Below are 23,888 nucleotides of genomic sequence, written 5' to 3'. Positions count from 1 at the left end.
ATTTTAAAAGTTTTCTCCTGGGCGGACCCCCCTTATGAACACTTCCCAGGCCCCCCGGAACATTGCGTACCGGCACCTATATTGTTACATAAACATCACTGCGTGTACCTATCTATAAAATATTCCATTTTAGCATTCTATCTTTTAAAATGAGAGATACGTAGTATTTACATTAGTCATATTTAGAGAAATAATTTTTTGTACCTCTGTAAAATTTGGATAAATGGAGTTACGCAGTTTACAGTTTAGGTAGACGACATGTAATTGCTATGATAGAAAAGAGAATAATAAACAGTCATGATTGTTTGTTCTAAAATTATAGGTTTGTTCTAGCATCAGTTTCAAACGGTTTGAAACCATCAGCGAATAGTGGACCAGCGCGAGTAGAGGGGATAGCACTGGTGACTGTATTGTGTTCTCTCACTGACCAACTGTTTGCTGACGGTTTCTGACTAGTTTGACTGTTTGCTAGAACAAACCTATTATTATATGAATATCGAATGTCTGATTTTAAAATATTCTCAATCATTGTAAATAACGCAAATACTCTAATAAAAATAAATTTTTGTAGTTGAAGCATTCCCACAAAGATAAAATATTTTTTTAGGTGAAGCATTCCCAAAAAGCTAATGCTAAACCACTAGATACTTGGATGATAGCCAGTTCCAATGGCAGAGCAAATGCACATTGTATGTGTAGTTTGCAGCAATCTTATTTGCAGCTGAGTATGCCCACCGCAAGACAGAAGAAGAAGAACCCAATGCATGTACAGATGTTACAGCTAAGTACATTCTCTGATGAGAAACTAATGAGTTTTGAAACTGTTCGGTCAGAGTGCTTGTTGGGCTCTCTAAACGAACTGAAACATAAGACGGCTTTGGCTTCATGTTGCAGCGATATGAAAATGGTTAGTCATTTTTAATTATAATGTACTTCTTCATCATGAGTATTTATGTATAGGGCTTTTCATTCACAGTCATTTGTTTCGAGCTTCTGTCATGTGTCACATAATATTAATATATCTACGTCATACGTTATTGATATATACCAATGATACAAACCAAAGACGTATGGCGTAGATATATTAATATTATGTGACACATGACAGAAGCTCGAAACAAATGACAGTCGATGAAAAGCCCTATTAGTATTTTAAGTGTGTATTATCAGATATCACGTGTAAATTGTTTTTATCATTTTAATTTGGTCATTACAGTCCCTTAATCAAAAAATATATTTTTTAGGTGTCTGTAGATCTTTTTGTATGCAAAAATTTGTAATAATTATTTGAAATCAATTTGAGGATTATAAGAGTATATATGTGAGAACACAGACTATTATAGTTTTGTCCTATTTTTTATCATTCAATCGTCTTCCTTAAATTTATAAATATAAAGCAGATAGTTTTCATTAAAATTCAATATATTGGGTCTTATTTGTATGCATTTATTTCTGACTAAAGGTACGATTCCGACAACGACTGCAAACAGCAACTGCAAACACCAGTTGCAGTTCTCTGCGTTAGCGATGTTACTACTTTGCACTATGTATCTGTGTGAGACTGATTCCGACATCTGACTGCAACTGCTGTCCGGCAGAACGTCAGTTGCTAATAATTATGCAAATTAATAGTGCAAAATAATGACGTCTGTCATGGTGACAACTGTAACTGCCGTCTGCAGTCGTTGTCGGAATCGTACCTTTAAAGTGTGTGGTATAATTATAATAATTATGTATATATATTATATTACTTAAATGGTTTAAACTTAAGTTTGTTATTAAATTATGACTTAAATGTTTAATTTGTTAATAAATGATTTATTAGTTTATATGTTGTTTCACTTTTGACACAGTAAATACTTATACTATAAAAAGTGAAAATTCTATGTATGTTATGTTGCATTGAGGATATTGTAATTCTATGCATTTTAATGAGCCTTCCATTTGGTTTTACTTAAATGGAAAAATTGCAATACTAACAATGCCCATAGGAATAATTGAATGGGTCTGCCGAATAACGTTGTAAGCGCCACATGGTTTGTTTTTGAGAAGTCAAAGAAAAAGTTTCAATATTGTGATAATGGTGAGTTTATACATTTTAAGGGTTAGTAATACAGTTTTTAAATACAAAATACAAACTGTATTCCTCACCTTTAAAATGTATAAACTCTCCATTATCACAATGTAAAACTTTTTTACAGGAAAACCTTTTCTTTTCCTTGTGGATTTTTTAAAACTTTTTGTTTGACTTCTCAAAAACAAACCATGTGGCGGACCCATTCAATTTTTGTGTATTTCTAAAACCATAAAACGAAAAATTAATCTAAAAAACGACGAAAAATCGACGTAAAAACTACGTTTTTCATATCACGTATTTAAAACGTGAATTATGGTGGGACAAATCGACGTAAAAACTACGTTTTTCATATCACGTATTTAAAACGTCATAAAATTGACGTGAATTGTGGTGGGACATATTCACGTGATTTTCGACGTCGAAAAAACGTGATAAACTGACGTCGTTTGGTGATAATTATGACGTTTTTTCTACGTTTTGTAAACGTTATTTGGTTACCTGGGAACGAAGTCAGGCAAGGTTACACAATGTGGCATTCTACACTCTCGTACTTGTTGAACCTCGATCGACTTCGGCGAGAGTGAACTGCGGGCTTTAGAGTTTATAGAAATATCTGAATCATTACTATTTCATTTTTTGAATTTATTTTCGTTTTAAAAAAAGTATTATCATCAGTGGCCTGCTTTTGGTGCCCCTATAATCGGCCGCCCGTGTGCAATGCACACTTCGCACACAAGGTAGCGGCGGCCCTGCTAAAAGCTTTAGCATTTCCATTTGATTATGTTAAATTTTATTATGTATAATTTGCAACCATAAAATTCGTTAGCATTACTGTGACCATACTCTGTATATACACAAGTGTTTTTCTGGTCACCTATTTGTGGTTTACATTAAGAACCGGATGGATGCACAGAACTTAAACCCAAACGTCACGTGAATGCGCTACCTGTGGGTGTTTAAGAAACTCCCGCTCTCGCAACCGTTCATTTTCTGAAATAAAATTCCATTGGTTTTAGTTTTTAGTTGCAGCGTACACGTGTTGAGTCGAACTTTTCGTGAGTGCTGGTGACCAGTTGGGGTTTCGATCTAGTTTATTTTAGTAGTTTTAGTTTAATTTCACTAGTTTAAAGACAAAAGTGGATGAAAAGTATTCAGAACACATTTTATATTCTGATGCGTTTATTTCGGAAGTTATTTTCCTTAAGAAAATCTGAAAATACTTAATAAAATCTCAAAACATGCGCAAAAAGATGTTACTTTTGTGGAAAACGATGAGGAAACACGGTAGACACGTTTTATATACAGTGGTTTTTGTTTATACTGTTTACGTAATGTTGTTTTATGCTATTTTGGAACGATTTAATGCCGAAGACAACGAAATATCAGACAAAGTATTCATTAAAGGTAAGATCCTCAATTAAATTTTTAAACTCTTCGCAGATAATATTGATACAGAGATTAATAATATTATTTCCTTCTGTTTACCTATGGACTGCTTTCTTTGCAAACTCGTTCTAATTATAAATGACAGTCATGAAACCGGAAGTAGGTATATTATTTGTTCTCGTCTTGCGAAGGCGCGTCGAATAATATATCACTTGTACTATTCCGGTGACTTTAAGACAGTACTTCTAGTCGAATTTCTAAAACCGGAAATCCTAGGTCAAATTTCTGACCTTTAGTACCATCCTTGTAGTGATGTTGATTATAGTTACTTTCGAGTATTCATTACAAATCGTTACTTTTGTATAAAGTAATCATTTACAGTATTCGTTACTTTGATTACTATGATTACTTTTGTTACTTTTGTATTTGAGTACCGGTAATCATATCGAGAATCGCATTTCTCAGTAGGTAGGTATTTTGTATAAAGTAATCATTTACAGTATTCGTTACTTTGTTTACTATGATTACTTTTGTTACTTTTGTATTTGAGTACCGGTAATCATATCAGCTAGAATCGTATTTCTCAGTAGGTAGCTATTTTGTATAGGTATTCCGATATAACAACGACATTCACCGATCTGTTTAAGGGATAAAAATGATTTGATTACTATGATTACTTTTGTTACTTTTGCATTTGAGTACCGGTAATCATATCCAGAATCGTATTTCTCAGTAGGTAGGTATTTTTTATAGGTATTCCGATATAATAACGACCTTCACGAAGTATGAAGTAATCAAAGGAATCAAAGTAGATACAATAGTCGTTACTCGCTCTGTTACAACTGGTACGAAGTAATCAGAGTAATCAAAGTAATCAAAGTAGATATAATAGTCGTTACTCGCTCTGATACGATTGGTACGAAGTAGGGCTTACAATACCGGAATTCCGGGATCCTGAATACCGGGATCCCGGACGATTTTTGTCCGGTATTCGATACCGGTATTTATAATAAAAATACCGGTATTTCGGTATTAGCTTAATTTATAAAAAGTGAATTGATAGACAATAAACTTTCTTCTAAGATATTTTTTGCTATTACAAGAAATTATTTTTGAAGATAAACAACCAACATCATCGTAAAAAATATTTATTAAAAACGTTTATTACACATACAAGTATAGCGCTTTCTAAAAGTGTGAATGTCGTTAATTTAAGGCGAAGGTTTATATCAGCTTCTACAACCAAATTATTAAATCTCGTCTATACAAATACATAAAATGAGTTATATAAAAATTCTTAAATATTTAAAATTAGACTACAATATTTTATAAATAAGCCGTAAGATTTATTAATCAGAATTATTTTTACATTTCCAGATCTATTTTTCATTTTTTTGTGTATTGTGGTGTATAAATTATTGAGCTCACTTATTTTCTGAATTATTGATAATAATTGAAAATATATAGCGGTCTAAATACAGAGTAATCCATATAAAATATTTATCACAGTAAGTTAATATTTGTATTAATATATTTTTTCTACAACCGTGTTAAAAATGCAATTTTTAGCACTCCATACGAGCGTTAAAAATGCTACTTTAAGGCACTAGTGCTTTAAAAAAATTTAAGGCACTTCAGTTCGTATTGACCGTATATGCAAATTTTGATGTAATGTCAAAAAAATATAAAATTGGAATGTCAGTCAAGTTCAAGTAAAAGTTTTTGTAGATATTGGCCTGTAATTACGTTTGTAGAAAAAATATTGTATGATATGGGTGTTAAAAAGTACATTTTTAAGGTACTCATGTGAATTGCAGAACTCGCTTTCGCTCATTCTGCAAACTTTCACATGCGTGCCTTAAACGTGTACTTTTAACACTTATATCATATTAAAGTTAAATTAATTTACAAATAGCAAATTTCATAAGTAAAAGTACTATCCTATTATATGCAAAATTTATCCTAGAATCAAATATATAGTTTTTCTATTTGCACATTTTTTGTATCTATCTATTCCTACTCTCTATGTAATGTTATAAACAATATCTAGATACTCATTTCAAAACAAAATTTAATAGGATTCATATATTATTTAATAACAAGTCGATATAACAACTGAGGATAGTATAGTAAATATAATGTGTATATTTTTTATTCATAATACCGGTTTTAATACCGGGATCCCGGTATTTGAAATTTGAAATACCAAATACCGGTATTTAGATTTTGGCTCGGTATTGTAAGCTCTAGTACGAAGTAACGAATTAATCAGAGTAATCAAAGTAATCAAAGTAGATACAATAGTCGTTACTCGCTCTAATACGATTAGTATGAAGTAACGAAGTAATCAGAGTAATCAAAGTACAGTAGAACCCCGCAAATCCGAACTAATTGGGGGGACAGCCTGTTCGGATTCCGAAAAGTTCGGATTATCCGAAAGTTAGCCTTAACTAGTAGTTCAAAGCTTTCATTGTGATTTTGAGTAGCCAAACGTTCTTGTAAGAGTGTGGACAATATTTTTGGACTCAAGTTGACTACGAGAGAACCAAAGTAAGTTTGTGTTTAACCTTTATAAACACTTTATAAACCTATATATTAAAGTATAATATTTATTTTTAAGAAATTTTAAATGTTAAAGTCCTAGTAATCCTACATTGTCCAATTTTTTGGCTTTACTCTGTATAATAACATGTTTTTAAGTTTTTGTCTTGAATTTTTAAATTTTTTTCACTTTCCGTTGGTTCGGATTTGCCGAAAGTTCGGATTCGCGGGGTTCGGATTTACGGGGTTCTACTGTAGATACAATAGTCGTTACTAGCTCTGATACGATTGGTACGAAGTAACGAAGTAATCAGAGTAATCCAAGTAACGGTTTGCCTCTCAGTATAATAATCGTTACTTTTGGTATTCGTAAGTCGTAAGTAACGAGTGCTTTGTAACGAATAGTTACTTTTTCAACATCACTACATCCTTGGATTATAAGCTTTCATTTGACACCTCATTTATCATTCTACCTGTTATAATGACGAAAGAGATATGTTCGCGGTCGAACGGACAGACGGACAGAAAGCCTAGGTCAAATGTCTCACCTTTAGTACCATCCTTGGATTATAAGCTTTCATTCTACACCTCATTTGTCATTATACCTGGTAATAGTGACGGAGGAGTTATATTCGCGGTCGGACGGACAGACGGACAGACAGCCTATGTCAAATTTCTCACCTTTAGTACCATCGTTGAATTATAAGCTTTCATTTGACACCTCATTTGTCATTCTACCTGGTATAATGATGGAGGAGTTATATTCGCGGTCGGACGGACAGACAGCCTAGGTCAAATTTCTCACATTTAGTAGGTACCATCCTTGGATTATAAGTATAAGCTTTCATTTGACACCTCATTTGTCATTCTACCTGGTATAATGACGGAGGAGTTGTGTTTACGGACAGACAGACAGACGAACGTGGATAATTCAACGTTTTCACATTTTTTCAAAATTGGTGAAAACAATATACGCATAATATAGTCCTGTCGCCAGTGGGGGTACAACGGCCTCCTTAATTCAGATGGACTTACCCAAATTTTTTTATGTATTTTGACCCGTAGAACACGAATTTTTTGGGTAACAGTCGATCCGGATGTCGATAAGATTGTTATAAACAAAGAACTTGAGGAATCACATAACAGCTATGTTTCGAAAAACAAAACATTTTTTGTATTTATTGGGTCATTCTAAGCAAAAAAAAAATGTTTTTACAAGTTTTTTCGTTTCGACATAAACGCGGTTGAACTTTCAAAAAATCGAAAAGTTGCAATTTTTGAACCCGAATAACTGTTGATTGAAAAATAAAATAGCAATTCTGCTTACCGCATTTGAAAGCTCAAGTCAAATTCTATCGGTTTTGATTACTTTCATTGCTAAAAATTAATTTTTTTATTGTTAAACAAAGCTATAAACACATAGTGATTGAATGATGTTTTCAATGCATTTCTCATTTGAAATCCAACGAGTAGGCGCGCATACAGCAATTTCTACGTTAGATTACGTACATTAAAACGCATGCATTGGGCACGGGAAACACTGTGTTTATGGCTTTGTTTAACAAATAAAAACTTAATTTTTAGCAATGCAAATAATTAAAACCGATAGAATTTGACTTGAACTTTCAAATGCAGTAAGCAGAATTGCTATTTTATTTTTTAATCAAAAGTTATTCGGGTTGAAAAATTGCACTTTTTCGATTTTTTGAAAGTTCAACCGCGTTTATCTCGAAAACTATGCATCCTACGAAAAAACTTGTTAAGACCATTTTTTGCTGAAAATCACCCAAAAAATACAAAAAAAAATGTTTTGTTTTGCGAAAAATCGCTGTTATGTAATTCCTCAAGTTCTTTGTTTATAACAAACTTATCGACATCCGGATCAACTGTTACCCAAAAAATTCGTATTCTACGGGTCAAAATACATAAAAAAAACTTGGGTAAGTCCATCTGAATTAAGGAGGCCATTGTACCCCCCCTGGCGACAGGACTAATAAGTATGCGTCTATATTCGTTGGTTTTTGTATAATATACTCGGCTCGCTGATCCCAGTCCCAACTGTCTAGTAACTAGTAGGTAGGTACATTACTTACTTATGTATCTCTCTTCACTCCATGTGGAGCACAGGCCGTCGACTGTCTGCCTTCATTCTGTCCTATCCTTTGCACTGATCTTTATTTCTGCCCAGGTTTTCCCAATAGAATTTATTTTCTTTCACGAAATTCGTTTCCACGTTTCTACGGGTCTACCTGGTCTTCCCTTTTCCATGTGGTGTGTATTCTAGGGGTTGCCTTGCTATGTCTGTGTCAGGTCTCCTTAGTGTGTGCCCCATCCAACTGCATTTCCTTTTGCATATTGTCTTAGATATTGGTTCCTGGTACTTAAGTGCTTGTCCATAACTCTTGGTTTGATATGCGGTTTGGCCAGTAAATGTTAAGAATCAGTAGGTACATTAAGTATAGTATATTATGCAAAGAGCATTTAAAGATGGCCATTATTCATTGTTATGTGAAAATGACGGATACGACTGGAGCCGCGAAGCGGCGAATAGCTTATTTCTCTATTTTTGTTTAGTCTCATGTTTTTAATTTTTGTAATACTTTATGATAATTATACAGCGCTCCTTGCCTTGACAATTCTTATGTAATTTGTACAGGTGTGGAGTGCAATGTTTTTGTTTTGTGTATTATCTATTATGATAAATAAATAAATATCTATCTATCTATAGATTACACGAGTATCATAATGGCAATTAAATACGAGAAGAAAACATGATCTTTTCTATGATCATTCACAACATAAAATATATTCAAATGTATGTATTTTCTAACACAAACAAATTAAGTAGTTACTTACCTACATGGTTATAATAAATTAAATATTTTATTAATACACACACCGGCAAAATTAAAGGACCACATTTAAAATGGGACATGTTTGATGTCTCGAATTTCCTAAACTAGTTGTCCGATTTGAGTGATTTTTTAATATGTTATAGCCTTATTATTTAAGAGTCTCGGTGTTATAATATTGTTGCTAGATAGGTAAATGTCATTTTATACCGTTGTATACCCTTGTATAACTAATCGCATCAACTCATATTTTTCATTTCTTAGTATGTGACCAAAGTAGCTCATTTTCCTTTCCTTCATAGTGTTGAATATTTCGTTTTCTTTTTTCATCTTTCTTACTGTTTCCGTGTTTTTCACGTGTTCTGTCCATGATATTTTCCACACTATTCGATAACACCACATCTCAAAGCTGGCAAGTCTTTTTTCAGCTGCGTCCGTAATTGTCCTGGCTTCAACTCCATATAAGAGGACAGAGAATACATAGCATCTTATGACTCTAGTCATAATTTCTAGAAGAAATAGAAATAATCTAGAGAAGAAAGAGAAATAGAGGAATTCACAGAAGAAGAAGTATATGAAAGTATGAGAGAAATGAAAAGAAAGAAGGCACCTGGACCGGATAATATTCATGTTGAAATACTTCAAGCATTGTCGGAACAAATAATTCCAGTACTAACATCATTATATAATGAATGTCTTAGACAAAGAAGGTTTCCCAATAATTTTAAACAAGCAGAAGTTATAATAATACATAAAGGGGAAGATAAAGATCCTGCCTTACCGAAATCATATAGACCGGTATGTTTATTGAATACAATGGGAAAATTACAAGAAAAATTACTATGTAAAAAATTAAATCAAATAAGAACAGAAATTGGATTACATCCTGGTCAGTATGGTTTTAGGAAAGGTAGATCAACAGAAGATGCAATAAATAAAGTATTTGAAATAGTAAACGAAAGCATAAAAAAGTATGTTTTAATGATCTTTATAGACGTGTCTGGGGCTTTTGACAATCTTTGGTGGCCGTCATTCTTTGAAAGACTTCGAAGAATGAGATGTCCAAAGAATCTGTACGGAAGTCTCAGAAACTACTGTCAAGACCGATATGCAAGCCTAAGCTGTCCAACAGGAAAAAAGACAAAACATATCACAAAAGGATGTCCACAAGGATCAGTTTGTGGACCTATGTTCTGGGATGTAATGCTAGAGGAACTGTTGGAACAATTGACTATAGATCCTGAAGTGCTTGGAAGCATAGCATATGCAGATGATTTGTTGTTGATCATAGATGCAAACTCAAGAAGAGAATTAGAAAATAAATCAAATGAAGTATTAATAAGAGTAAATGATTGGATGAATAAAGTAAAATTAACAATATCAGATTCAAAAACAACATATAGTTTAATAAAAGGAAATTTAGAAAGAGATCCAATTATAAAAATTAGAGGGAAAACAATAAAAAGAAAAATGGAAACAAGATATTTAGGTATTATAATAGACGAACAAAAATTATTTACAAAACACATGAATTGTGTCTGTGAAAAGGCAACAAAGATCATGCATAGCATTGCTAGTCTAGCACAGAAGGAATATAGAATTTCGTTCCGACATATGAGAATATACCTAAGTACAATACTTGCATCAATTGTAGGGTACGGTTCAAGTGTATGGGCACATAGATTAATAAATAAAAAAAACGCAGAAAAATTAAATAGAGCTCAGAGAGGATTTCTTGTAAGAATGACGGGAGCATTTGGAACAACTGCAACGCAGGCACTCACAGTTTTAACTGGAGTAATGCCAATGCATTTAGAAACACAAAAAAGAACATGTAATTATTGGCTAAAAAAAGAAAAATATGAAAAAATAATGCAAATAATAGGATTAGATATAAGAAATAAAAGAGAATTAAAAGAAATAATAAATAGAAAAAGACAAAATGAATGGGAAAATTCAACAAAATCTAGACGTTTATACAATTTTATACCAATATTAGAACACATTCCAAATTATTTTAATCCAAAACAAGGTTTAATACACTTTTTAACAGGACATGGACCGTACCCAACATATTTGGAAAGATTTAACTTAAAAGATGATGCATATTGTGAATGTGGAGAACTAGGTACACCAGAACATATAGTGTTACATTGTGAAAATACTATAGAAAATGAAGAACACAGAGAAATGAGAAGAAGATTAGAAAGAATTGAAATAAGAGATATATTACAAAATGAAGAATATTTTGAAATATTAAACAATCTCACACAAATAATATCTAAAAAACAACAAGAAATCTATAATAATAGAAGAAGATAACCAATAATCCAACCCTGATGAAGTTGAGTAAGATAAAGTTAAAATAAATAAAATAAAATATAAATTCAAAAATAGATATTTACAATTATAATAATAATAATTCAATATAAAATAAATAAATAAAAATAATAATTCAATACATAATTCATAAAAAAAAAAAAAAAAAAAAAAAAAAAAAAAAAAACTACCAACTCTCCTCTGAAAATAGAGGGACTGTCTTTATAACTTAGAAGGGAGTTGATAGTACCAAAAATATTTTAAATTGTTTATTTAAATTTGTTTGTTATACGTAATTAAGAGATTATGGCAAATTGTTATTGTAAAAATAGATTTAATAGTTGAGTAAAAAATGTAAAAATATAAAAAAAAAATCTGTAATCCCATCAGGAAAAAACGACCTGGATTAGTCACTAGAGGCCAGGTCATATGTATAAATAATAAATAAATAAAAAAAAAATAAATAAATAAATAAAAAGTCCTAATTTCTATTCGCATTTTTCCATTGCATAATACTGTTTTCATCTTATTAAAAGCTCTTCTGGCCATCTCAATGCGTCGTTTTATGTCGAGGTTGCGGTCCCATTGTTCATTTAGTTTACATCCCAAATCATGGTATCTGGGTACTTTCTAAAGCTTTTCCTTTGATGGCTTTTCCTTGGAGCTTTTCCTAGATTGTTTCGTCTTGAATCTTGTTCTTGATCTGTTTCATTATATACGTCTCTCAATACTGCGTAGTGCGATCAACCAAAATTTGCATCCTTTCTCTGCTACCCGCAAGGAGTATTGTATCGTCTGCATATCTGAGATTATTCACTAATGTTCCGTCAATTGATATGCCTTCATTGATGTCTTCATTGATATAAACATTGTATTCGGCTCAGAGGGGTGCTATTGTTGGAGGTGTGAAATTACATAAACAAGAGATCATTTCATGAAACAGGCAGATCCCTCGTTTATAGAATTCCATACCTCCAACATAGCACTCCGCTGAGCTGAATATTAATAAGGCTCCTTGAGCCTTGAGCTTAAGGTGCCTTGAGCTTAAATATAAATGTAAATTCTTAAAGTATAAGCTGAGCTGGGCTAAACTAGAGCTTAAGATCTGTTGGTGCAGATCTGGTGCATATCTGGTGCAGATCTGATCTTTTTGATTGCAACAAGACCTCCGCTATCTGTCGGAACTCAAATTCTATTTCGAACTCTTAATTCGAAGTATTTCGCACTGATGCGTGTCAGTAAAGTTAGCATATCCATTTTATAAGGACGAATTCAGACTAACACTATGATATATTGCTAATTTATTACGCAAAGAGAAAATTTATTGCTGTAGTCGTTTCCAAGAACCACTGGTTATACTATATTTACGGTAAAGCTAGAGCCAAATAGATATCTCGGTAATGAAAAGGGCTAGATGGTCTATCTTGGCGGCATATTTTATTGTTAATTAATTGCTGTTGATTGCTTACATATCGAGAGATAAGATAAATTTTGTCTGGTCAATGAATATAGCAAGTTTTATACTAAAACTAGGTTTCTTGCCAGATTTATTTTTGGTAGATAGGTTCCTAGGACAATCCAAAAAGCCGCGATTATCTTGACAGTTGTCAGTCTATTTTCTACCAGGCTAAAAGAGAAGGTCGAATGATATGTTATTAACTTAATTAATTTATCGGTTGCTAATGGCAAATTTCCTGACGCACTTAAAAGCGCAAGAGTTATTCCTATACACAAAAATAATGATCCAGGATTAATTTCGAATTATAGACCGGTAGCAGTGCTGAGCGTTTTATCAATTGAAAAGTTTGTATATGTTACAGTTCAAGTTGATTCTCAGTTAGAGTTGACTCTAACTAGTTAAAGTCAACTCCAACTGAAACGAGCAGTAAAACTCGATTTTAAAAATTTAAATCAACTTTTACTAGTTGGAGTTGACTCTTCCTGGATCGATTCAGTAAATGTGCATTATACGAGAATCTCAAGTGTATTTTTGATTAGTGTGCTTTTCTTTGTTTTGACCGTTTCAACTACTTATTAGTATAGTCTGTAACGTCGCCCCCGTTAGGTAAATTATTCTGATTCGATTTTTTGCACAAACTTACTCAAAGAAATACATCCGCGGTACCGCGGTCGAAAAATTGTTTAACCAATTTTTGTTAACCAAATTCACAAAAATAATTTTTATCTACTCTATCTCATATTATGTAAAGTAGCGGTTCTCAATCTGTGGTACATGTACCACTGGTGGTACATGTACCACTGGTGGTACATATCATTATTTGCGGTGGTACACAAAACACACAAAAACTTAAAATAGTAGTACATAGTAAGTCTTGATTATACAATCTAAAAATATAGAAATATAATAAAAGAAACTTTAGATGGTACATGACTCAAAAAGATTGAGAACCGCTGATGTAAAGGTTTTATTGTGTGAAAATTGTAAATACAGATAGCAATACATGAAGGGTTTAAAGTGTGTCTGAAGTAACAATGTATTTTAAATGGGTTTTACTTTTTCGCACTGTTTTTTAGCACACTTTCATATAATTAAACATCCTTAACTTCAGACACGCCCTTGCAACGGCAACTGAAATGCTCACGCAAAACAGCGACCACGGAAGCAAAGATGGATGACAGAGGAAATATTGGATTTAATGGATGAAAGAAGAAAATGCAAACAGCACAAAGCAATGTACAAAGCATTAAATAGAACCATTAAACAAAAAATAAAAATTGCAAAAGAAAAATGGATAACAGAACAATGTGAAGAAATCGAAAACTTATATAAAAAACATGATGACTTCCATCTGTATAAGAAACTCAAGGAATTCACAGGCACGACATATTCACAAGGACCAAATAATCTAATCAACGCAGAAGGAAAACTGACTTCAAGCCCTGAAGAACAAATAAACATGTGGGAAGACTATATAAAGGAACTCTTCTATGACATCAGAGAACCTCCTACATTAAATACCGAAAACGACGAAGGTCTTCCAATACTGAAGTCCGAACTGGAATATGCTCTACGTCAACTAAAAAACAACAAATCTGTAGGAAAAGATGAAATACCAGCTGAGCTATTTAAGTTAATCAACGAGGAAAACTTAGATCTTCTTCTTGGACTATTTAATAATGTTTACAATACAGGGACTATCCCTACAATATGGCTTGAATCAGTCTTCATACCACTGTCTAAAAAAAACGCCAAATTATGCCAGGACTTCCGCCTTATAAGTCTATTAAATAACATTCTGAAGCTTTTCTTGCGTATCATACAGAACAGAATATATTACAAAAAATGTGATGAGGTCACCGGTCAAGAACAATTTGGCTTCAGGAAAGGTATGGGGAAACGAGAAGCAATATTCTGTCTTCAAACTCTGGCACAAAGATACAAAGATCAGCAAGCAGACCTTTTTATCTGTTTCATAGATTTTGAGAAAGGTTCGATAGGGTGAAGCACAAGACCTTGATAGAAAGATTGAACGACATCGGAGTCGACAAAAGAGATTCTAAAATTATAGAGGCTATTTATTGGAATCAGACAGCAATCATAAAGACCAATGGTAATACGTCAAGGCCAATTGAAATACAACGAGGTGTTAGACAGGGTTGTGTGATATCACCCATACTTTTAACGTCTACTCTGAGGTAATATTTGCGAACTCTTTATCGCACTCCTCAGAAGGAATCAGGATAAACGGTCAGATAGTAAATAACATCCGCTATGCAGATGACACAGTATTAAGGACTGATTCGGACCATAGTCTGCAGATACTGTTGGATAGGGTTACTGAGAGTTGTGAAAAAATGGGGATGAAGATCAAAACTGCGAAAACCAAAGTTATAAGAATATCAAGGAACAAAAATTTACCTCTTCCAATAAATATGTGAAACACCAACAGCTTGAATACGTAAGCCAGTACAAATATCTTGGTTGCTGGTTCAACAATCAATTTGATTAAAAACAAGAAGTCAAGCGCGAGAATGAGTGAGAAGTCAAGTGAGAGGAAGCCCGACAGGGGTTTATTAAAATGAAAAGCTTATTTTGTAACAGTAGCATTAATATCAGTCTTAGATGTCGTTTTCTGCATTGCTGTGTGTGGTCAATTTTGTATGGAAAGGAGGCCTGGACACAACACAACACTGATGAACAAGTTGGACGCCTTTGAACTCTGGCTTTATAGAAGAGACTTGAAAATACCTTGGACAACCCACACCACCAACGAATATGTTCTGAGGAGAATAAGTACAGATTGGGAACTGCTAAAAATCATTAAAGAGAGAAAAGTTAGCTACCTGGGACACATAATAAGAAACGAAAAGTACCGCCTCACGTAACTGATCATCCAAGGTAAGATTGAAGGAAAACGGGGTCCCGGTAGGCGCCAGATTTCATGGCTTAGAAATATCAGAGACTGGACTGGCCTTGATTCAACATCTTTGTTTAGAGCCGTGTTGGACAGAGACAGATTTGCCAGTGTAGTCGCTAACCTCCACTAAAGGAGAAAGCACCACAAGAAGAAGAACTTTCGCCTTGTCATGGTGATGACATGTGACATGTGAGCAATAAATTACAAAAAAATTTTAACAGTTTTGTGGTTTGACAGAAGTTTGAATTTTTAAATGTCAAAATGGTGCAATGGTGCATCTCACTCGCACTCACATTGATAGCTGCGTCAATACGCTCCTAGCGTATTGTTAATAATTCAACATAACCGCTTAGTAATAAAATAATAACAAAAATTTCTTCAGTATCTTGTAGGGGGGTCGTTAAAATTTTATTTGGTGACTTTCGGACTTTCATAATAATAATTTTTAACTCAGTTATTAAGCCTTGAAAATGGTCATTTTCGTATTTTGCAAATTTTAAATCGCGTATAGCTCGAGAACAATAAATTTTACAGAAAAATCACAAAAGACCTCTTTTGTTTCGAATGACCCAAATGATGTAAAGAAAATTGTCATTAATGATTTTTTTTTTGAGTTTGTTTAAAAAAATTGTTTAAACAATTTTTCGACCACAGTACCATCTGACACCCTGTTGATTCGTTATAAGGACCTCTTTTAGAGTAAGTTTGTGCAAAAAAATCAAACTGGAATAATTTACCTAACGGGGGCGACGATACAGCCTAGACTAATTTGAACATTTTCAGTAACATTTAATTTCTAGAATCGGCTGTTTGTGTGAATCAGAATCAACTTTTACTAAATGGCATTGGGAAGAGTATACTTTTCCTAGTTGGAGTCTACTTTTATTAGTAAATGTTGAATATAAATCTTCATTTTATATTTATAATCAACTTTTACTGAATCCAGTCCAACTGGATAATCAACTTGAACTGTAACATATATAATAAAATGGTTTGTTTTCTCGACAAATTCGATATTATATCCCCGCATCAACATGGGTTTAGGTCAAAGAAGTCAACGTTGACTGCTGCATGTCATTTTTTTAATTATATATATATATATATATATATATATATATATATATATATATATATATATATATATATATATATATATATATATATATGAGTTAGTTAGAAGCAACCTACCTTGCTCGTTTCGGTACGAAACCGATCTGTGCCTCTACTTTGAGGCCACGAGATGTCATCTGGTATTGATTGAAAAATACCTACGGCGTCAAACCAGCAGGAAATAATCGCAACTTTCTACTTTTTAAAAAATATGAAAATAATATGTAAAATATTATACGGGAAATAAATATTCTACCTTCGTCTGTGCTGCCATCTTGGGAACGTTTTCGCTGTCTACAGCTCATCAGCCAAGCTCTCAGAACAGACGAAGATGTAGAATATTTCCTCCGTATACCCGAGGCCGTAAGACAGCCATGCAGTCCTTATGGGACTAGCGCAATCTGAGTTAGTTAGAAGCAACCTACCTTGCTCGTTTCGGTACGAAACCGATCTGTGCCTCTACTTTGAGGCCACGAGATGTCACCTGGTATTTATTGAAAAATACCTACGGCGTCAAACAAGCAGGAAATAATCGCAACTTTCTACTTTTTAAAAAGTATGAAAATAATATGTAAAATATTATACGGGAAATGAATATTCTACCTTCGTCTGTGCTGGTATATTATTTCCCGTATAATATTTTACATATTATTTTCATACTTTTTAAAAAGTAGAAAGTTGCGATTATTTCCTGCTTGTTTGACGCCGTAGGTATTTTTCAATAAATACCAGGTGACATCTCGTGGCCTCAAAGTAGAGGCACAGATCGGTTTCGTACCGAAACGAGCAAGGTAGGTTGCTTCTAACTAACTCAGATTGCGCTAGTCCTATAAGGACTGCATGGCTGTCTTACGGCCTCGGGTATACGGAGGAAATATTCTACATCTTCGTCTGTTCTGAGAGCTTGGCTGATGAGCTGTAGACAGCGAAAACGTTCCCAAGATGGCAGCACAGACGAAGGTAGAATATTTATTTCCCGTATAATATTTTACATATTATTTTCATACTTTTTAAAAAGTAGAAAGTTGCGATTATTTCCTGCTTGTTTGACGCCGTAGGTATTTTTCAATAAATACCAGGTGACATCTCGTGGCCTCAAAGTAGAGGCACAGATCGGTTTCGTACCGAAACGAGCAAGGTAGGTTGCTTCTAACTAACTCAGATTGCGCTAGTCCCATAAGGACTGCATGGCTGTCTTACGGCCTCGGGTATACGGAGGAAATATTCTACATCTTCGTCTGTTCTGAGCGCTTGGCTGATGAGCTGTAGACAGCGAAAACGTTCCCAAGATGGCAGCACAGACGAAGGTAGAATATTTATTTCCCGTATAATATTTTACATATATATATATATATATATATATATATATATATATATATATATATATATATATATATAAAAAAGTACTGAGATAACAGCTGGGAAAACCCTGGTACTGAGGAAGCAATGAAAGACTGGTGCTTCAAAGTGAGTGCCTTTTATTTTGGTCAAGCTTTCGCCTATTGTTTTTAGGCTTCTTCAGGACTTGCTACAAAGAAGAACATTCTTTACAAATATGCTTAAAGATAGAACAAGCAATTCTTACCGAAATAGGTGCACTAGTGCTCAGTGAAAATAAGAATACATCTTTTACCTTGCCTTTTTTGTGTATACATAAGTAATACAGATATTTTTGTTGTTATTATTTAGCTAATAAAACCAGATATCGAAACTGAGTCAGATCCTCTCTATTCAACCTAATCCATTGTAAGAAAATTTGGACAAGTGTCGTTAGAAGTTGATTTTTTTTATTTACAAAATGACACCTATCGATCCATCGATTGTCAACGTCCTCTTCCGTTTTTTTTACGTCTGACTGACACATAGAAGATTTGTTTAGAGATTTCGAGAGAAGAGACTCGTAACATCAAACAACCATTCGACTGTCACTATTCGAACAGCTGTCTGAAATCACTTCTTCTCTTTTTCATGATGTAATTGTGGTGAGCTTCTGATTAAGAACCTCCCACCCAACCAATTGCAAAGGATGGATCAAAGGTGAAAGAATGCAATGAAAATCGTTAGAATGGCCGACAGCTCAGTTGTCACTTGTTGAACTGTCGTTCGAATCCAACGATACCACTAAACCGGAAGGTAGTGGTGATCTTTGAAATGTAAAGAAAATTATTATGGTTCTTACAATAGATTTGCCATTAAAACATATGTTTTTGGTGGAGAACGTAGAGACGATCAACACTCCAACTGTCACTTGTTGAAATGCCGGCTCCTCACCCGTTCCCTGTGTCTTCTACGTCAAGTTATTAAAAATATTATGGATAGGGAATCTCCCACTCAGACCCGCCATCCGGTTCACTTACAGGAAACGACTATTCTTTATAAAATGTGGAGTACAAAATGTAAAACGTAATACTTATTAAAATTGTAAATTTAAAGTGGTCGAAATTTGGACATTAGAATTAGATAATATTTTCTTTATAAACAAGTTAGAAATTGAAGGATTGACTTTATACATTTAAAAGGGTAAAAATGAAAAACATCAAAAGGACACAAATATGTAGTAAAAAATAGACGTAGAAACAAAAATACATTGAATTTATTGTAAGTGAAGGTCACTCACATAAGACTGTGGTAATTTCTTTCGTTTTGTGAAATTTTGCTGTAGTAATAAAGTATAAATAGTACTTAAATGTTCAACATCTTTTTTATGGTTTATCGCGTTAGCACAGTTGTTAATGTAGCACATTTCTAAGAATTTACGATGAAAGTCTTTATCTGCCCTATCCAAGATTACGACATCGTCGTAAAGAACCCTATGGTCATTTTCGGAGACATGGATACTTAGGCTCGTAGCTTGTGGTTTGTGTCTACAATCACTTTTGTGGAGCGCTAATCTTTTGCTCAATCGTTGACTTGTTTGACCGATATATATTTTTCCGCACTCACATGGCAAACCATAAACGACATTGCTACATTTAGATGTTGGGGTGCGATCTTTAAGCTTAGAAAAAAATGTATTAAGCTTTCTGTTGTTATAATTCGCTATCTTTATGTTGAAGTCACTAAACAGTCTTGTGAGTGGCTTTGTTAAGTTGTGTATATAGGGTAGTACACCATATTTTGTGGTGTTCTCTAAATTTGTGTCATTATGATTGTTAACATTGTTTACTGTCTCATTTCTTAACTCGTTGGAATATAACAATTTTTTGAGCAATTTTGATGGATAACAGTTCTCTATTAAAGTGTCAAACAAAAGTTTTAGGTTTTTTTCTTTGAAACTTAAGTGTGATATCTTAAATATTCTATTTTTCATTCCTATTATAGTGTTGATTTTTTGTTTCATAGGATGGTAAGAATGAAACGGAATGAGTCTACCTGAATTGGTGTCCTTACGATACCAATCCAGGCAGATGATGTTATTATCTGTTCTAACTACTCTAGTGTCTAGGAAAGGGACAGATGAGTCTGAATCCTCCTCCTCCACCGTAAACTGTAAGTGAGTGTTATAAGAATTAAATATGCCAAGTGTGCTTTGTACTTCATTACGTGGTACTGCGGTGATTAGATCATCGACATATTGATATAAAAATGGAAATTCGAACTGTACGTTTTGATGTACAAAGTAAAGCAGTTTATTCATGACAATTTCGGCCAGTATAGGAGAAGCAGACCCACCCATCGGTAAACCCATTTTTTGTTGATAAAATTGATCTTGGAACGAGAAAAAAGTGTGATTATATAAAAAGGTTATGATATCCATAAACATTTGTTTAGGGATACTACAATTAGGTTGTACAAGATCAAAATGCTCTTCTATTATTGTTTTTATTAGTTGAAGGGGAATATTCGTAAACAACGAAACTACATCAAAAGACACTACTACAAAACCATCCGGTACTACTTTGTTATTAATTTTTTCAGCGAATTCAAATGTATCTTTAATCCGAAACTTGTTGAAAGACTCAAAAGACGTGGAAAGTATATCTGCGACCATTTTAGCGAGGGGTTGTGTTGATGCTTTTACACATGATACTATTGGCCTTAAAGGTACATCAGGTTTGTGGATTTTTGGCAAACCATAAAATTTAGGAATTATACCATTGTACGTGGTAATCGCTTTAGCGGTTTGTTCAGAGATATACTTTCTTGTCTTCAGTCCTGCAACCAGCTTGTTACATCCGTTCTCCATTCGTAGAGTCGGGTCTCTATCGATCAGTGTATACGTATTCTGGTCATTTAATAGTTCAAGTGATTTTTCATTATAAGCTGATTTCTCCATAATCACGGTGACATTACCTTTGTCTGATTTTGTGACAAGTAAGTTTGGATTATTTTTAAGAAAGATTCTGGTTTCTTTTTCTATTCGAGACGAAGGAGCACTAACTTTTTTGTTAAAATGGATAAAATTAGTAATATAATTAGTGGCTTGACTTCTAACAAGATTCCTATGATTTTCAGGGATCCATGATATGATATTCTCAACCTCACTTAGGAGCTTGAAGATATCTACATCTCTAGGACAGGATTGTAAGCTAAATTTTGGACCCAATGCTAGGAATCCTAAAATCTGTGGTGGTATTTGAGTGTTCGTAATATTTTTTACCCATTTTTTGTTAGTACTACTGTAGTGATTATTTTTAATTTTAACTAAATTTTTTAACTTGTTGATGTTGGTATTTTTAATTTTGTTAAAGATTTTTTTATAAGCCTGTTGTTGTCTGAATAGAAATTCGTCAAGAATATCAGGTGGTAGTACTCTTGCCAAATCACTTATACATTGATCGATATTCATCTCTAACTTTGAAACATATAAAACAGTGTCACTAATTGTAATTTGTTGTAGTTTGTTATTTACTTGTTGTGTCAATCCTTCAATTTTCGTTATATTGTTTGAGTCAAGGTGTTGTGGTGTGGTCCAAATAGTCTTCGTATTAAAATATAACAAAAAATGGGTAAAAAATATTACGAACACTCAAATACCACCACAGATTTTAGGATTCCTAGCATTGGGTCCAAAATTTAGCTTACAATCCTGTCCTAGAGATGTAGATATCTTCAAGCTCCTAAGTGAGGTTGAGAATATCATATCATGGATCCCTGAAAATCATAGGAATCTTGTTAGAAGTCAAGCCACTAATTATATTACTAATTTTATCCATTTTAACAAAAAAGTTAGTGCTCCTTCGTCTCGAATAGAAAAAGAAACCAGAATCTTTCTTAAAAATAATCCAAACTTACTTGTCACAAAATCAGACAAAGGTAATGTCACCGTGATTATGGAGAAATCAGCTTATAATGAAAAATCACTTGAACTATTAAATGACCAGAATACGTATACACTGATCGATAGAGACCCGACTCTACGAATGGAGAACGGATGTAACAAGCTGGTTGCAGGACTGAAGACAAGAAAGTATATCTCTGAACAAACCGCTAAAGCGATTACCACGTACAATGGTATAATTCCTAAATTTTATGGTTTGCCAAAAATCCACAAACCTGATGTACCTTTAAGGCCAATAGTATCATGTGTAAAAGCATCAACACAACCCCTCGCTAAAATGGTCGCAGATATACTTTCCACGTCTTTTGAGTCTTTCAACAAGTTTCGGATTAAAGATACATTTGAATTCGCTGAAAAAATTAATAACAAAGTAGTACCGGATGGTTTTGTAGTAGTGTCTTTTGATGTAGTTTCGTTGTTTACGAATATTCCCCTTCAACTAATAAAAACAATAATAGAAGAGCATTTTGATCTTGTACAACCTAATTGTAGTATCCCTAAACAAATGTTTATGGATATCATAACCTTTTTATATAATCACACTTTTTTCTCGTTCCAAGATCAATTTTATCAACAAAAAATGGGTTTACCGATGGGTGGGTCTGCTTCTCCTATACTGGCCGAAATTGTCATGAATAAACTGCTTTACTTTGTACATCAAAACGTACAGTTCGAATTTCCATTTTTATATCAATATGTCGATGATCTAATCACCGCAGTACCACGTAATGAAGTACAAAGCACACTTGGCATATTTAATTCTTATAACACTCACTTACAGTTTACGGTGGAGGAGGAGGATTCAGACTCATCTGTCCCTTTCCTAGACACTAGAGTAGTTAGAACAGATAATAACATCATCTGCCTGGATTGGTATCGTAAGGACACCAATTCAGGTAGACTCATTCCGTTTCATTCTTACCATCCTATGAAACAAAAAATCAACACTATAATAGGAATGAAAAATAGAATATTTAAGATATCACACTTAAGTTTCAAAGAAAAAAACCTAAAACTTTTGTTTGACACTTTAATAGAGAACTGTTATCCATCAAAATTGCTCAAAAAATTGTTATATTCCAACGAGTTAAGAAATGAGACAGTAAACAATGTTAACAATCATAATGACACAAATTTAGAGAACACCACAAAATATGGTGTACTACCCTATATACACAACTTAACAAAGCCACTCACAAGACTGTTTAGTGACTTCAACATAAAGATAGCGAATTATAACAACAGAAAGCTTAATACATTTTTTTCTAAGCTTAAAGATCGCACCCCAACATCTAAATGTAGCAATGTCGTTTATGGTTTGCCATGTGAGTGCGGAAAAATATATATCGGTCAAACAAGTCAACGATTGAGCAAAAGATTAGCGCTCCACAAAAGTGATTGTAGACACAAACCACAAGCTACGAGCCTAAGTATCCATGTCTCCGAAAATGACCATAGGGTTCTTTACGACGATGTCGTAATCTTGGATAGGGCAGATAAAGACTTTCATCGTAAATTCTTAGAAATGTGCTACATTAACAACTGTGCTAACGCGATAAACCATAAAAAAGATGTTGAACATTTAAGTACTATTTATACTTTATTACTACAGCAAAATTTCACAAAACGAAAGAAATTACCACAGTCTTATGTGAGTGACCTTCACTTACAATAAATTCAATGTATTTTTGTTTCTACGTCTATTTTTTACTACATATTTGTGTCCTTTTGATGTTTTTCATTTTTACCCTTTTAAATGTATAAAGTCAATCCTTCAATTTCTAACTTGTTTATAAAGAAAATATTATCTAATTCTAATGTCCAAATTTCGACCACTTTAAATTTACAATTTTAATAAGTATTACGTTTTACATTTTGTACTCCACATTTTATAAAGAATAGTCGTTTCCTGTAAGTGAACCGGATGGCGGGTCTGAGTGGGA

General features: G+C 33.3%; 1 protein-coding gene across 1 annotated transcript in view; it reads left to right on the top strand.

Annotated features, from left to right (window-relative positions):
* Positions 1–3,081: 3,081 nt before the first annotated feature.
* The window catches only part of LOC126884531 (uncharacterized), a 267,134-nt gene continuing 246,327 nt past the window's right edge, over positions 3,082–23,888 (top strand). The window contains exon 1 of the mRNA XM_050650480.1: positions 3,082–3,481. Within this exon, the coding sequence (XP_050506437.1) occupies positions 3,316–3,481 (166 nt within the window). The 5' untranslated portion in view covers positions 3,082–3,315. The remainder of the gene's footprint in view (positions 3,482–23,888) is intronic.

This window comes from Diabrotica virgifera, chromosome 5, assembly GCF_917563875.1.
Source record: "Diabrotica virgifera virgifera chromosome 5, PGI_DIABVI_V3a".
NCBI lineage: Eukaryota > Metazoa > Arthropoda > Insecta > Coleoptera > Chrysomelidae > Diabrotica > Diabrotica virgifera.
The sequence above is the reverse complement of the archived record's forward strand: the minus strand, read 5'-3'. Positions and strand labels throughout refer to the sequence as shown.